Here is a 15,374-nt window from a genome sequence, read left to right on the forward strand (position 1 = left end):
TCCTGGGGAGTATTGCGAATTCCTTACACTTTTCGGGCGCCCATCATCTATCTGCGCATCTATGAATAATAGTGCGAAATTCGTAGCCTGTTGATTCTTTAAAACATGGCCAGTTAGTGGTCTGAAAGTTAGATGACTTTTGATTACAATTGCATCCTTAATCGATAGACTGTTTGATTGCGGTGCGCAATCAGGAAATATGGTCTACCTATCTAGGACTTTGACACTTTGACGAGGATGTTTTTTTTTTATGACCGGGTATTCAGGCCTCTAATACGGGTAAACTGCGGGAAAATTTACTAACATTCAGGCCTCACTCATGTTTGTGATATAAAACGCCCCAGGAGCAGGTTGACAAAAGTTGAGGCCACAGGTTACTTTGTTCTTTCAGATAACATATTGCCATGATGAATTTGATCAACACAAGTGATTGTTGCTTATTCATTACACAGACGAATTTCAAGTACGATTGTAGCCTAAACAACTTCACGGTGGGGATACGGCAGCCTGGGTACCTTACCTAAGCAGAAGCCAAGGAGATACCAACGAAGTCATTTTTCGTTACCAAGTTACCGATCATTATACCAAACAACACTCATATCAGTGATGATGCAAAAATAGTAGTTAATTTTAAATTAGTACGATTTTAAAAAATTGGTTACATATGTACATATTCAGTTCCGTTTGTATATTTTATCGATGACTCCGTGCTCTATTGAATTCCAAGGGTCATTGTGAGCTTCGAACTAAAAGCCTAAATCGAGAAAAATTTTTATAGCTAATTCGAGCTCAAATAGTGCAAGGTACCTTGGATGATAATTCGATTCTGTCCTTAGCAAGAATGTGCGTGACCTTCGTTTTAAGGCCAGCTTACAGTCAAATATAAAAATAAGTCCCAATGTCACGTTTGGATCTCTGGCGGTGTTTGATTCATCTTATCGCATGCTCTAAATTTCCAGGTACCAACAAAACTCGTTATGGGTTTAGAGTTTGATTGTGTAAACGAAGTAAGTAAACAATTAAAACTATTGTTATTATTTCTTACTTACAATATGTGTCACAATTCTTTGAGGTTGTGAAAAAAAATTAAAAATCAAAATATACGCCATCTTCAGTCCTAAACTACCATGTTTATTACGTGGGTTATCTGTCAGTTCTTTTTGAGATAGACACTTCATTAATTAGCTTAAATGAATACTAATAATCGTCCTTGAGGTCAAGCCTTTCTGACTCCACAACATATGACATCAGATTGGCTCTCAATAAAACAGTTTGTGACGAAGTTCGCTGGGAAGTTTTCCGCGTTTCCGTGGTTATATGCACCCTTTATTTCGGCATCGACCCAGTGTCGTGGTGGAATTTATCTATAAAAGCACAACAATAAATCGAAAAAGTTGGTGAAAATCTTCGAATTACAATATGAGGTAAAAACGCATGGAACGACAACTGTGCGAGAGCCATCGTCATTACCGTATTGTTTACACCATTTAATAGCCTTTTCCAACTTGTTCCTGCTGAATTTTCTGGCTATTAATCCCATCATTATCAATAACTGTGATTCACATAGAAATTTTATGTAGCGGCAGGACCTACTCTTTGAGCAACTCAACACATAAGCGTGTAAAACATTTCTATGTGTCATCCTACAATAATGCATAAGATAATGTATATGTATTACTTTAGTTCACAAACACACAGATAGGTTCTGGGCTAACGCGTGAACATGATTAGTGGTGTTAGCCCTGACAAGAATTATGCGAGTTGAGAAAAATATATATTGTTGTAACGTCCTGGTTTTGACTAGGACTAATATTGAACACCTTGTTTTCTTTGTGAGGTAGTTCACCTGCAGATAACATATTTCGCCGTCGGGGATAGGAACCGGGGGGAACCCAAGAACACAGACCACAGAACAGTTCTGATAGCGAAATGGCGTAGCATCCAGGTCGCGAATGCTGATATCGGGGAAAGCAGACTTGCAAGCCTTAACCTACATTAAAGATATTATACTTCATTACATCTCATGCTCATTAGTAGCATCGTTAGTAGCAAACGAGGAGAGAAGTAATTGAGGAGATAACCTTAGTCAACGAAATTCCAAAAAGGATTTTTGTAATCAACCTTGCCACTATATGGTTCGCGCTATAGCACGTACATTTTGTTCTAGCTCCCTAAACAGCCGTGCGCCGTTCGATTAATTGCTGGGAGTTACTATTATGTAATAGTACATCGTGGCAGGCGCGTAATACAGGTCGTCGAGATGTCCTTTTTTTCAGTTTTAACCTTAAAAAGAAACTGTGGTCCAATTCTTTCCTAATTGTACGCATAAATGTGAACCTACTATAATCCTGTATTTGCTTCTCTCCTCCAATATTAAAAACAAATGAAACCGATTTAAATTTGGAATAGGGTTTTATAGCTGGTTTAATTTGTTGGTTCCAGTTATAAGATGTCCATGCAAAGACTATCCAGTTATAATGTTTAGACCTAGTAAGAACCGCTGCGAGAGATGGCTCAGTAGTAACGTTACCGTTGATTACGTTGACAGAGTGGACTCCGCACAAAATCTTGCTACAGAATAAGAAAAATGTTTGGGGTGTGCTTTCTGGGATGTGCATCTACCTGGATCATACCTACGTTAAATTAGATCATATGAACCTAGTTCAATATATGTCAAGAGGTTTCGGTATTTTGTGGTTTAAATTTAATGTACTAAACGACAATTACTGAGCAAAAATATGGCTTTAAATTCGTGAAAGTGCAGTAAACTTACGAGTGTATTTCGGAATTCTAAACCGAGGTTAGGGTTCGGTGTACCGGGCTGTCCTAATATTATAGGAGGCATTTTTACATCATTCGGGATTGCCGATGTATCCAGCGCGATGATGTTACTTGAAGGTTTAGCTTGATAAACGAACGTATCCCTCGGCGCAGCGCTTACCAATTTAGCGGCAAGACGATAAGATGATGGCAAATAGCTGCCATTTTCAAATGCGCTAGGAAACTGTGTTGTTATTGTTGCGTGAAGATCCATTGGCTCAAAATTAGATTGTTCTTCAGTTGTTCGCGCACCCGTGGCAAGAAATACACCCGAAACGTTTAAAACTCTTTCGATCATTTTTACAGTGTATGATGTAGGGCCAGTTGCTAGCCAAGTCGGCAGTTCAATACAGGCGAACAGTTGAGATCTTGGAGTTCCAGCTAAATCAGCGATGAAAAACATCGGTATTTTATATTATATAAAATTTAACTCTAGCCGATACTATCTGGTGACGGGAGAAGAATTTTGCGAACTTCTTCAAGAAGAAAATTAACGTTGTCGCTACGATGGAACGATGTTTGAAAAAAGGAACTAGGCTTGCGTTTTTAGTTTTTCCGAATGATGCCTGTTTCTACTAAGTATGTAAACTATACTTAATGTACTTACATATATATATTCAAAGACAGTGAAATGATGTCCGCTTGTTGCTTTGTATGCTTGTACTTACCGGTAGATGTTGTCACAAACGACGCCAGGATGAAGGCGACGGTGTGCTTCATCGCAGCTTTAAGATGAAGCATAGTTTCGTTTTGATGCGACACAAACGGGTCTCCTTCCGTAAATTTACCCGGGAAACTGTGTTTTGATTTTATCCTATAGGTTACTGAAATGGGTAGATTGCGACCTCCTTACATATGCTCGGTCTTTTTTGTGCATTTCAAAGGCCCTACTAGGGTAGAAAGTTTTTCAAATAATAACGCTACGCTCTCCTTCAATGCACATTAATACATACTATATAGATAATTGAGACTGAATTGACTACTTCAGTATACATTCAAGTTCAAATTTGCGTATAGTTTGAATTGGACGAACAAAGCTTATTATCCAAAGTATCTAAATGTTTGGAGAGCAATAGAAAAAGTAACTAAGCTAACGAAACAATAGATAAGAATAGGTAAAATAGTTGACCGTACCCACTCCACAATCGCACAGATTGTTTTAGTGAACAGAGCATCCCATACTTTATAACAGTCGTGAGTATTAGTACTAAGCCATATCACGAATCCACCTTTTAACGACGGTTAGAGACATACGTGACTTGAGTTCACCTAAAGTAGCGTCGTGATAATAACAATAAGACGTTAACGGTTATTAGATCATTTTTTATCTCATACAAGTCATGTGCGGTTTGAACAAGAGCGCAATTTCTCGAGCGCAAACTAGCGGCTAAAACGATAGGAACTTAAAATAGACGGATGCTAAATCTTACTTTAGTTTATATATATAGAGGAACTTTGTTTATTTTGCCATAATAAGTACAAGTTAAAAGTTTTTCGCTATTTCCGATGGATCTGCAACTACATTTCGATGACTCGCCTTATCCTATTTGTTCGATCTTTTAACATAATTTACTTGAATAGTGGATTATGCTAAACCTACGAATGTTTTTGCTCGCTCAGTTCCAAAACGCACGGTCCATTAGTAAAGCTATGGCACCGGAAAACTAATGTCTAAGATGACAGTTTCTAAGCTAACATATGATAACACTCATCGTGATCGTGATCGGGCGAGGTCTAACAGGGTATTATAATGATTAGTGCTTTTTGAGCAATTTAAGTCGGGCTTCTGTTAGTACCTCTCGGTAGAACGGGCTCTCTACGATAAGCAAGAACCTTTTTAACCTTTCATTTATTTCACTGTCTCTTTTGTCAAGAGAGTTTTACGAATGCATTGCATTACTGTTAGTCGTTGGAAAATAAAATCGGAAAAAAAAACGAAAACATAGACCGCCCATACAGGCTAAACCTTATTCCTGGAAAGAACGACAGGATTTTGACGACCAGCACGTCACGGTTTGCCGTATTATCTGAATGATGACTTACGCGAAAATACTTGCTTGCAGTACGTGTGCAACGCGATCGCATACACACACGGACACTTGTACAAAGATACGAAGTTACTTTTCGTTTCAAATATAAGTTCAGCAGAAGTATATGTCGGCTTGCAATAGGCTCAGTAGATGGCCTAGCATAAAAATGCCAAATCGGAAAAAATGCTCCCTAAATAGTCAAGTCAGCAATGAAGTCTGCGCTTTACGGCTCACATCGTCCTTAAGCGCATTATTGCACTACTACGAGCTAGTCGTTTGCTTTCGACCGGAAATAACGTGCGAGCCATATTATCGCGATGTTAATTAGAATAAGTTCAATGATCGTCAATAGCTATTACGCGTTATACTTGTATTTTTATTAATATTTTTATTTATATATATTAATATTATATTTGATACTGTAGCGTGTCTCTGTAAATATAGCTCAACGTCCCATCATCATATGGGCGACAGAAATGGGGCTAAAAAATGTTCTTGACTTTCAGTCATGGAAGTTCCCTTCTATGCGTATATCGGTATTGCTCAAATAACGTTTTTTTCCCTCTTATATAAGCTATATAACTTTTCGCTTCGAGCTGTTATACGATCAAGTTTGTACCTCGTAAGCGTAAAGCGAAAAGAGGTTACTGGAACAAACTCACTGAGAGTTAACAATAAACACTCGGTAAGAAGTTTCATGTGAAATGTACCGCTTGTTGCAGAAGACGGTTTCATTGATTTCACTACTAAGCCGGAACTAGCTTTCTTTTGAAACACATTTTTTTTTAACTTTCGGTGACATTGATGGCGGTAGTACTCAAAGCAGCTCTACTGAATGGTTTGGATTTGAGTAGCGACGTTCAAACAAGCTGACGAAACAGAACACATCGATCTGATTCTTTTTTACTTGGCCAAAGTTACTCTCGCTGTAGAAAACGTCGGAGAAGCCGCCACAAGAATCCGTCATGTGGCTACGTGTTTGATGTTGTCATCACAACACTTCTGTCCCATTCTAACTTCTGTAGTAGTAATTATGTTTTTCCTAACTTAATCACACCTATCGTGTGACTATGTATCAGACATACCTACAACGACGTTGTAACAACGATGCATTATAAGGTCGAACGAAACTGTAGACTACATTCAGGCCAGTTTGACATGTTAGATAAAGCATTCCGATAAATTTCACAATTAAATGTTGCTGGACAGTAACTCAGCTCGTGCACGTGCGTAAATATGTTTCACAACGAAATTGCACGACACGCCAAATCTGTCACGTGCAATTCCGAATGCAAGAACCATGTACGAGCAAGCTAGTTATTATTTATGTCACAGGCACGTATTTAGTTTTTTAATTGTTAGGGCTTTCCTTATTGTCTTATTCCTACGTTGTGGGGTAACGTTTGCAGTTAGATAGCATCCCTATAGCCCGCGATCTTCCATGAGAGTAAATGATCAAACTCGTTAATTGAAAGATCGACTAACATTACGGGTCCAAGGTGTATTGTTTACTGGTCTGTATATAGAAGTGATTTTAGTAGAATGTGCGTGGCGGTCTTCACTACGCTTTCTGTGTGGCCTTGAACAGTATTTGGGTGGAGCTTCCGTAGTGCCGACTCTGGTCATTCGTCTATTATATAATTGCTGCAATTGTCTTCAACGGACGCATAGTTCGGAAGAGCCCCAGTCACACATACAGAAACAAATACTCAGCCGCTTTCTATATAAACACATCCTATCGGACCACTTTCGGTGGCACGGTACCTTAGACTGATCCCCGAGCCTTCGCATGGGGAGTTTCCAGCTAAGCTGCCGACGCAATAAGCTGTTTGTATATTTTCATTTGCTAGAAGTGAAGTGCGTTTTTCCTTGTTCTAGGAATGATTTTCAGGCGAAAGTGGAAAGTGCTGATCATCGATACTCAATACATATCGGTAGGGGACTACTTAAAGCCGTCATGAATAGATTTTGCCTCGGCTACGTTACATCGTCCGAGCTCTTTCGCACAATCAGAATTATGATTGTTGCTTCAAATGGAACTTGATTTGCCAGTCAGTACACCCGCTTCTACAATAATTGTCATGTTTTATTCTTTATGCTGCTTTTACTTGTTTGCCACTATAGGGAAGGTTGCTGCGCTGCAGAAAAACATGCCTCATGCGTTCGGATGTATTCGAAAATGCGGGTTGATGAGTTATAAGCTCTACGTACAAAAAATCTAGCTACGTCTAGAGCATAATTAGATTCCAGATTGCATTAAGCGGCCGCAATGGCCTTTTTTATGGTAAAGCAATGCAGCTGGTGATGTTGATTGATACGGCTGAAACAAGTTAGGCGGGGCGGAGGGGGAGAGGGGGGGGGGGCATTCGTGATAAACTGTACTATACAAAAGCAATAGTATGGTTTCTAAGAATAGTGTACTTTTATTCATCATTGATCATTTTTTTTGCTATGCCCGTGAAATATTTGCCCTAGACAATGAGAACACCCGCTCTTGTTAGATATATTTTTATAATAATGGTACATTAGTTGCGTGCTAAATACATGGCTTGCACGGTAAATAGTCAGAAATGCCAAAAGAACCCTGCAGCGTTTGTATTATTCAAAGCGCTGTAAGTGTCTAAAAACCTTCTCATGGGCGAAACGTGTTATGGCAAATGGCCTCTCATCACAAACAAAAACACGGAAAGCCAATAGCATTTTTTACATTTTCTGGGCCGACTGATGTATAATCTCGTAGGCGAATTGAGGCGTGACCCAATTTGTCGGTTGCTCATACTTATGCGGCAAAACTTTTTCCAGTTTAGTGTCAATGAAGAAGCAATACATCCCTCGAAAGCGTACATTGGGTCTCGCTCGAAATATGTTATGACGTTTGCTTTAAATGGACAAAATCTTTAATTTAGATAAGGACGCTTTTGCGGAAGCTCGATATCGTAGCAGAGGTACGCAAAGCCTTGCCGGTTGGCTTAAACGTTGGTCGCTTGTCGCGACGAGTTGAAGATCAACATAAACTTCACACTAACGAAAGCTTCTATCCGTACAATACCAAGTAGTCGCTTATAGGATGATGATGATGATGCTATTGTTGTTGAATTCACTCTGTATGTATTACATAAATGCGGTAAACTGGCCAAAAATCCGTAATGACACTTGATTCAGCTTCACTGATATCGCATGACGTGGGTGTAACTATACAGCAGGTATCTGAGCTATTGGTTGGGCAAGTATGTTCAGTTGACTGCCCCAACGATAGATGTGCACTCGCTTAACTTCTTTCCGCAGTATCTTTAATCGCACGTTGAGGAACATGTACATCAGGGGTGAAGCCAGGCGCATACGGCGCCAACGAAAATGGATTAGATGTTCCATATTGCTCTGTAGGAAAGTCGAACTCGAAAGGCTTGCCGGAAATTACGCATTCGCCATTCCTGCAGCGACCTGGAGTGCCTACAAAATTTCTCTGGTGGAAGAACGAACATGTAAGTGATCAACATATTGTAAAAAAACGGGTGGGCGTTCCGTAAATGCAACGTTCTACACCGTTGTTGTGCTGATTAATGTAATTCGCTTGCGTGACGATTTGTACTTAACAGACAAACACTTCATTACGTAATATATAAAACATGATATTCTGCTATTTTCTGAACGTCTAGTTGAATGTCTAATTGTGTTACTCACCTGCTGATAACACATTCCGCCTTCGGGTATATCAACTGGGGGAGATCCGTAAACGCAAAGAACGGAACAGTTCCGGTGGCGAAAAGGCGTAGCGTGAGGACTGCGACTGAGAATGTCGGAGTAGACTGATTTGCATGCGTCTATCTATGAGACAGATAGACAACAAATTCAAACCTAATAAATATGATAAACGCCATTTTCATCGTTTTGTTTACAATTTATTCAAGTTCGACTAGTGAGGAATCGATCACCTCACTTGAAATTAGTTTATACCGCACTCCTCATTTCGATAACACAGATTTGTTTTTTTATCTCATATGACTCATCTTGTTCACAGTTTTGCCAAATGTAACAAAAACAGGTTGTCTACAAAGGATACTTACAAGCGTTCTTTGGAATAGCGATTCAAGATCTCCGAGTCCAATCGGTCTATGTAGCAAAATACCAGTATCTGAAGGCGGACTCAGATCAGAGACACCCTGTACAGTTCGGGGAGTTAAGGAGTTGTTTAGAAGTGCTCGTCGACCTTCCCGTTTCCGTTCTGTAGGCTTAATCGGAGGACGGGGCCAGTCTCTCTGAAATGCCGGCTGAACGTCGACGCTGGGAGTTTTAGATGTAGTCAATGGGCGAACCTCGTTAGGGCTCCGATTTTGCAGATTCTCTATACGATGAGGCCTGGTTATTTGGGTGGTGAGGAATGCCCCTGACGTGTTAAGCGCCTGTTCAATTTTGAGCAGAGATTCCGGTGTGACATCATTTGCATCGGCAGGCATCTCAACGCAGACGAAAACTGGACGTCGTGGGGTTTCTCCCCAGGCTGAGGAACAAGGATGTCACAGCGCCAATTTGATTTTTCGTAATTTTATTGATGTATAGAGAGCCTCTTACATTTGATATGCGCCTCATGAGCTTCTAAGCACAAAACAATAATAATAAACAGGAGAGTACCTCACAGTCAACATATCTACTGTTGCTGATTGCTACGTCCGTGTGAACGATATCTGTTATCCTTCGAAAGGTGACAATACTGTTTATATTTTGCTTGGATTTGCGCCAAAAAAGAATTAGGAGTAAGTAATAAAACAAATGCGTTAGGAACAGTCAAAGGGCATTCGTTATGCATGCACTAACGATATATTCCAGATTAGAAGACGCCAGCGAGCAGGAGTCGGACTGTTCCATAGGTCGAGAGTGCATATGAGTGAAACGCGTATGTGTATATCTATAATACTGGAAAAGCTAATATATTCTCTAAGAAATTGAGGCCGGTAATCAATCATACAAGCCAACCATATGGTGTTTATGTAGGCGTCTAGGATGGTAATATATCGTGTAGGCTGGCATAAAATCTACGAATTTTTGCGATACGCGTTCATGATTATTTATATCTATTCAAGCATATACTATGTACGCTGACAATGATCAATACGTGTTGGAAAATACGCTCAGGTTCCAGATTGTATGGAAAAAGTGCACTAAAGCTTCTAAAAATCACAGAGAGAAAATTAAATCGTTCAACGTACATTGACGAACCTGCTCTTCTGAATCGATCACATGTTTTCAATAGAGTATACTTTGCATAAAAAGCTATTAAACGATATTTGTATCGAGTGTTGAAAAATTATCTGTAAGATCGATCATTGAGCATCTGGAGATTAACTTCAATATTCGAATGCTGGCTACTGGGCATAAGTAGAAGATCCATTGCGTGCGCATTATCCGCGTCAAATCAAATCTATGGGATACGCTACCCTGTATTTGAACGTGAAACCGTGGAACGTTTGAGAAAAGTCTAGGACGCGGTCTATCTTGGACCATGCATGGTTAAGGACGCCGCTGGCTATGTGATTCAATCTATATATTAGTGAAGCAAAGGAACGGGAACCTTTATCGGGACCGCTTAGTAGAGAACCTAAAAGTGCACTGAGAAAAAGATACGAATTTAAAGGAGTGTCGGCAAGAGCAACTCTATCCCTCCCCAGGTTTCGAAGTATCTGAAGTGATGTTTTCAAACAGTTCCAGGCCTCAGAGGGACCCACAAAGAGAGATAGCGGCTTAGTGGGTATTATCTCACTCTGCATCATCCGAACAAGGTTTCGTTTATTTGTGCGCAGGTGAGAGAGTCCCACGCTCAAGACCCATCTAATGGACTATAAAGGGAAATAACTACAGGTGTTCCGGTCTCGTTTTGTTCAATTGGACCATTATATCTCGGGAAGGAGCTGGCCGATAGCAAGCAAAATCTTCTAACGTAGCAATTATAATTTAGAGATTATTTCAGCGTGATGTTCTGGATCAATATCAAACGCTTCAAAGTATAGTTCTATCAGTGGATATACCTTAATTGTAAAATTAAATAAATCAACTTAGTGCTCGTCAGTGAATGCAAGCGCGACAAATACAAGAGGTTAAAGTAACTTCCATTGCTCTGCTTATCTAAGATTGGCCTACTAATCGCTGGTGATAATCGAAGAACACCGCCGTTAATTCGTCACCTTATATGTCCTTTATCTACTTACCGATAGAAAGTAGGATCGGAGCGAAGATGAGGGCGAGAATTTTGGGGTCCTTCATGACTGATGGACGATTGTACGTGACTACCAGCGCCTGAATATAGATTGATACATTGAAAAGGGAATTGCGACAGTCCGGCGAAATGTTGTCAGTAATTAACAGAACAGCTCATTTTTGCGAGAGTTCCGTTATAATAATAAAAATATTGAAGTTTTCTTGGAGTCTGGATGGCAATTAAAATAACTATCCTTTACTAAAATTAGGCTAAAAATAGAAAACGTTCTATATTCTATCTATTTCAAATGCAATCACAGATAGATCATTTTTAATTGAGTTTTTCAGTAAGCGATCATCTGTTGCATCATACGTAGCGAAGTGTTTGAATATTGGTACACTTATCGATGCGTCATGTGGAAAGGCGATAATGAACAAGGCGTACATGTCAAATAGAGATAAAAATAAAACAATGGTCCATGGTTAGGTTTTTCGCTAATCAAACAGATAGATAAAAATACGCATGTTTATTTTTCTACTTGAGTACTGTATGCACCACGAAATATGTATGAGCTTATTTAAAATTAAGGACACATTAGGCTTTGTTTTTTTTTTTCAACAATAGGAAACGTTGCAAAGATTCGACTAATCGGTGCGTATGGTTCTATGATCTATTTTATTTTCTGGTCGTCGTTTGAGTAGATACATTTGAGCCTATTCCCAAGGAGTCATGTATTGTTCTAGACACGAAAACGAAATTTTACATATAAAAGGCTGCCGAGTCGCAGGAGGGGCATAGAGGGACAGCCTAAAGATCAGCAATTACTTCTATAAAGGACAGCATGGTTTTAAATCAATGAACGACTTAGCCTGCCGCAGTTCGTTTGTACTGGTTGAGACCTGTACAAATAGATCGTCCTTTTTTTTTTTGAGTTATATACGAACGACTATATATCGACACATTAATTACCCCCATACATTATCAACTTTACCTTCGATTAGAGTTTATTAACAAATCGGTTCTATCTCTTCAGCATATATCGTCACTGTTAGTATAGCAGAGGGACAGCTTGGACTTTTTTTTCGCAAGACTTACCTGCGGAGAAGAGTATTCAATTCAATTCAGTACCACAATGCTTTGCAGTAGGCAGAAACTCGAAAAACACAAAACCTAACAGCGGACTGACCAAAATGAAACTGGCCCATTCGAAATCTGCATGAGTCGATAACAAAGGAAGTAGAAGATAAATCGCTGTACCGTCCTCGGGTAAATTTCAGCCCAAACAACCGTGCCGTAGCGTCGAAATAGGTGAGGAGTCATACAGAAACCGATTTAAAACGAACGCTCTTTGCCGGTATCGGCCGACTTTCGCGACTCCTATTGAGATCATCTTACGTAGTTACTAATCGCGGAATTTTACCGAAATGATAATAGTCATGTTCCTCATAAAAGCATTATCATCAAAATTAACAAAAACAACCGCTCGAAAAAACAGGAAAGAAACTCGATCAGTGTTGTGCCCACATTCTCTCTCCCCGAAAACAATCTAAAGCTACGTGTTGTCATAGCATTGATTCCAAGCGTTAACTTCACTAGTACAAAGTTGGCAGCAATGAGGAATAACACCGGTGGAGTATTCTAGTTTAGTGATGATACGAAGCGCGCAGTCATAATAATAGGCCAGAGCGACGAATCTAATACCATTATATAGTATTTGAATGGTAATTGACAATAATTTTCGTCATGCGTTTGTTTTTACGCCCGTTTTAACATTGCGGACAAACAGATTTTGGTGGGATGCGCTGCGGAGTTGCTATTTCTAGCAATCTATTTGACAGTCACTCTTTACCCTATTGCGGTGTTTTTCTTGCTTAGTCCATGTGAAGCAACGCGTTATGCATAAGTGTAAACCACATTTCAAGTGACACCTCGTGAGGTTTCGAATACTATAATAAAGAATAAATTTATTTACTAACATCAATCCCATAAGTTTAAAGTTTAAAAGGAGCACATTTAATTATAACAGGTACTTACATAATTATACGAACAGGACATCGTTGAAGTAGTACGTCCGATAAGGCTGTTTTTTTTTTTTTAAAAAAAAATAGATCCATAACAATGGCCTTAGTATGCGTACCGCATCAATACAGTACAAGCTTATGTGCTTGCGTAGTATTATGTGCAAATTACACTGCTAAAAAGTGCTTCCTTAAAACGAACGTTTTGATTGTATTTAGGTCGAGGGGAACGATGGCAATACTCGTAGGACCGGATATAGGATATTATTATTTAATTACAACATCAAACGGGGTTTGCAAATGGGTCAAGCTCAGTATTGTTGCCCAACGCAGGGACGGGAGTGAACCACAGTTGTCTTAACGAACTACCTGAGTGTAATGTAGATACAAACTCCCCAGGACAGTGGACTAAATGGAACTAGTAATTCGCACCATAATTAATAATAATAAGTGATTATCATGAGATAAATACGAATTTGGTACTTACATCTATACAGGATGAATCAGTTTCGTCAGCCCGTCAGATGGGTGGACAGCAAAATTGTCTTTCTTTCTATTATTTTTTCTGTTTGTCCCTGTATTCATTCAGCAATCCGTAGAAACCAATTTTGATCGGTACTATTGGGGGTTCGATTGGCAAGAGCGCTTCCACGCTGAGAAAAACTCCTGGAACTCGGCCATTTTCACAAATTCAAGGTCCTTCATATGCAGTAATGTGTTCGTCCCTCGATGCCGTATCTTCGTTGCTCTTAATTGGATATTTAGATGGATGAGACAATTTTCGTACAATACGACATCCTGTGGCACATACGCACATCTCATTATTTGGCTAGTGTGTTGCGTATTATTTGGCGCCTGAATGTCCAGAAGAGTCCTTCGCCTGCTTATTCTTCATTTGAAGGAGTCGATGGCCGGGTGACTGACATAGATCTACTCATTTGTTCTGATGCTTTAGAAACGGCTCAAGTCCGTTGTCTCTATCGGAGAATGCGCATTATTTTCTGTTGTTTCTGATGTTGTCTTGTTTTTTTTGGTAAGCGCGACTTTGCGTTTTAGACCGAGTTCACAGCTATGCAGTAGCCGAGAGATACTAGAAACATATGACGACAAAGCTTGATTTACCCTCGCTTTAGTCCGGAGGGCCAAAACTGCCAAGACGACGGACTCGTATTGTGCAGGCGAGGGTCAACGTCACTGAAGGCCGTGAAAGTCGAAGAAGTGAATGTGGATTTTGTGTTTCTCCACAGTGCCGAAGAGCAGCTCCCAATGTCTTATTAAGCGATCCGTAGCGATTATACAGCGTTTATGGCTTCGCCAATCGTATAAAAAGGTTGGTATCCAAACCCATCGCGTCGCAGAGTTGTTCTCAGCATCTATCAATAAACAACCATGTTGAAGTTCGCCGCTTTTGCTGCCCTTGTGGCTATCGTCCACGGTGGAACTCTTTTGTCGGCTCCGATCGCCGCCCCGGTTGTTCACTACACTGCTGCCGCTCCCGTTGTAACCTCATCGGCCATTACCACCCGCGCTGACTCGTACGCCCCCGTCGTTGCCCCGATCGCCCACTACGCGGCTACCCCCGTCGTTGCTTCGTCGGCCATAACCGCCCGCGTTGACGGCTACACTGTCGCCCATTCCCCGATCGCCCATTATGCCGTTCCTGTAGCCAGTCCCTTATAGATACTCTATAGCGCTAAGTGTAGCACCCATAGATACAACAAGCACGGAACATGACAGCTGAACAGTGTGGCTCTGCTGTCCCATTTCGAAAGGGAAAAGCTGAGCGACGTTGTGAAGTTGGCGGGTGACCTGTTATAGGGGCGCTCTGCAGAAATTTTGTCGCAGCTAATGAAATAAATATGAAGTTGTTTGTAATAGTAAAATGTACGGCCGTATGTCATTACATCGACATAACATGCTTAGCTCGTAGTGAGGCTATAAATATTTTGGTGTAAAGGTGTAAACAAGTTTTTGCCGAAAAATGAATACAAAGCTAACCTTTTTATTTTTCGACCTGTCACTGAAAAGTAATGGTGCTTCGCCTAATCTAAACAAGGCATAAAGATGTCCTATTAAAAAAAACATAGCTTATCTAGGCAGGAAAGCGGGATCATACCAACTATATTGCTAACCATTAATATTGCTGTTTGTATTTAAGACAGATTTGTCTTTCGCTGCTCAACTAAATATTTTAGGTCTGTATTTAGGTCTATGGCGCAGTAGATTTAAGAATGTTTTTCTAATGCTAACATAACGTCATAGTGAATACAGAACACCTTCTAGGAGACTATTGTTTCTTTATAGGTAGTAAATAAA

General features: G+C 40.0%; 2 protein-coding genes across 2 annotated transcripts; both read right to left on the bottom strand.

Moving 5' to 3' along the window:
- Window positions 1–1,110: 1,110 nt before the first annotated feature.
- Window positions 1,111–7,940, bottom strand: LOC147751820 (uncharacterized; the record flags this gene model as incomplete). The annotated part of the gene is given in 5 exon segments (XM_022854358.2): window positions 1,111–1,364; window positions 1,847–1,990; window positions 2,774–3,201; window positions 3,489–3,644; window positions 3,955–7,940. Coding segments are annotated over 4 exon segments (696 nt in total). The 3' UTR covers window positions 1,111–1,313.
- On the bottom strand, window positions 5,196–12,668 carry LOC111272747 (uncharacterized). The gene is made up of 5 exons (XM_022854357.2): window positions 12,136–12,668; window positions 11,051–11,138; window positions 8,915–9,348; window positions 8,532–8,675; window positions 5,196–8,313 (listed from the first exon to the last, which is right to left on the bottom strand). Exons 2-5 carry the CDS (start codon window positions 11,103–11,105, stop codon window positions 8,119–8,121), a joined length of 828 nt encoding a protein of 275 aa, XP_022710092.1. The 5' UTR covers window positions 11,106–11,138; window positions 12,136–12,668; the 3' UTR covers window positions 5,196–8,118.
- Between the last annotated feature and the right edge of the window lie 2,706 nt (window positions 12,669–15,374).

The sequence above is a fragment of the Varroa jacobsoni genome, unplaced genomic scaffold (assembly GCF_002532875.2).
Source record: "Varroa jacobsoni isolate VJ856 unplaced genomic scaffold, vjacob_1.0 contig03137, whole genome shotgun sequence".
In the NCBI taxonomy this organism is placed as follows: Eukaryota; Metazoa; Arthropoda; class Arachnida; order Mesostigmata; family Varroidae; genus Varroa; species Varroa jacobsoni.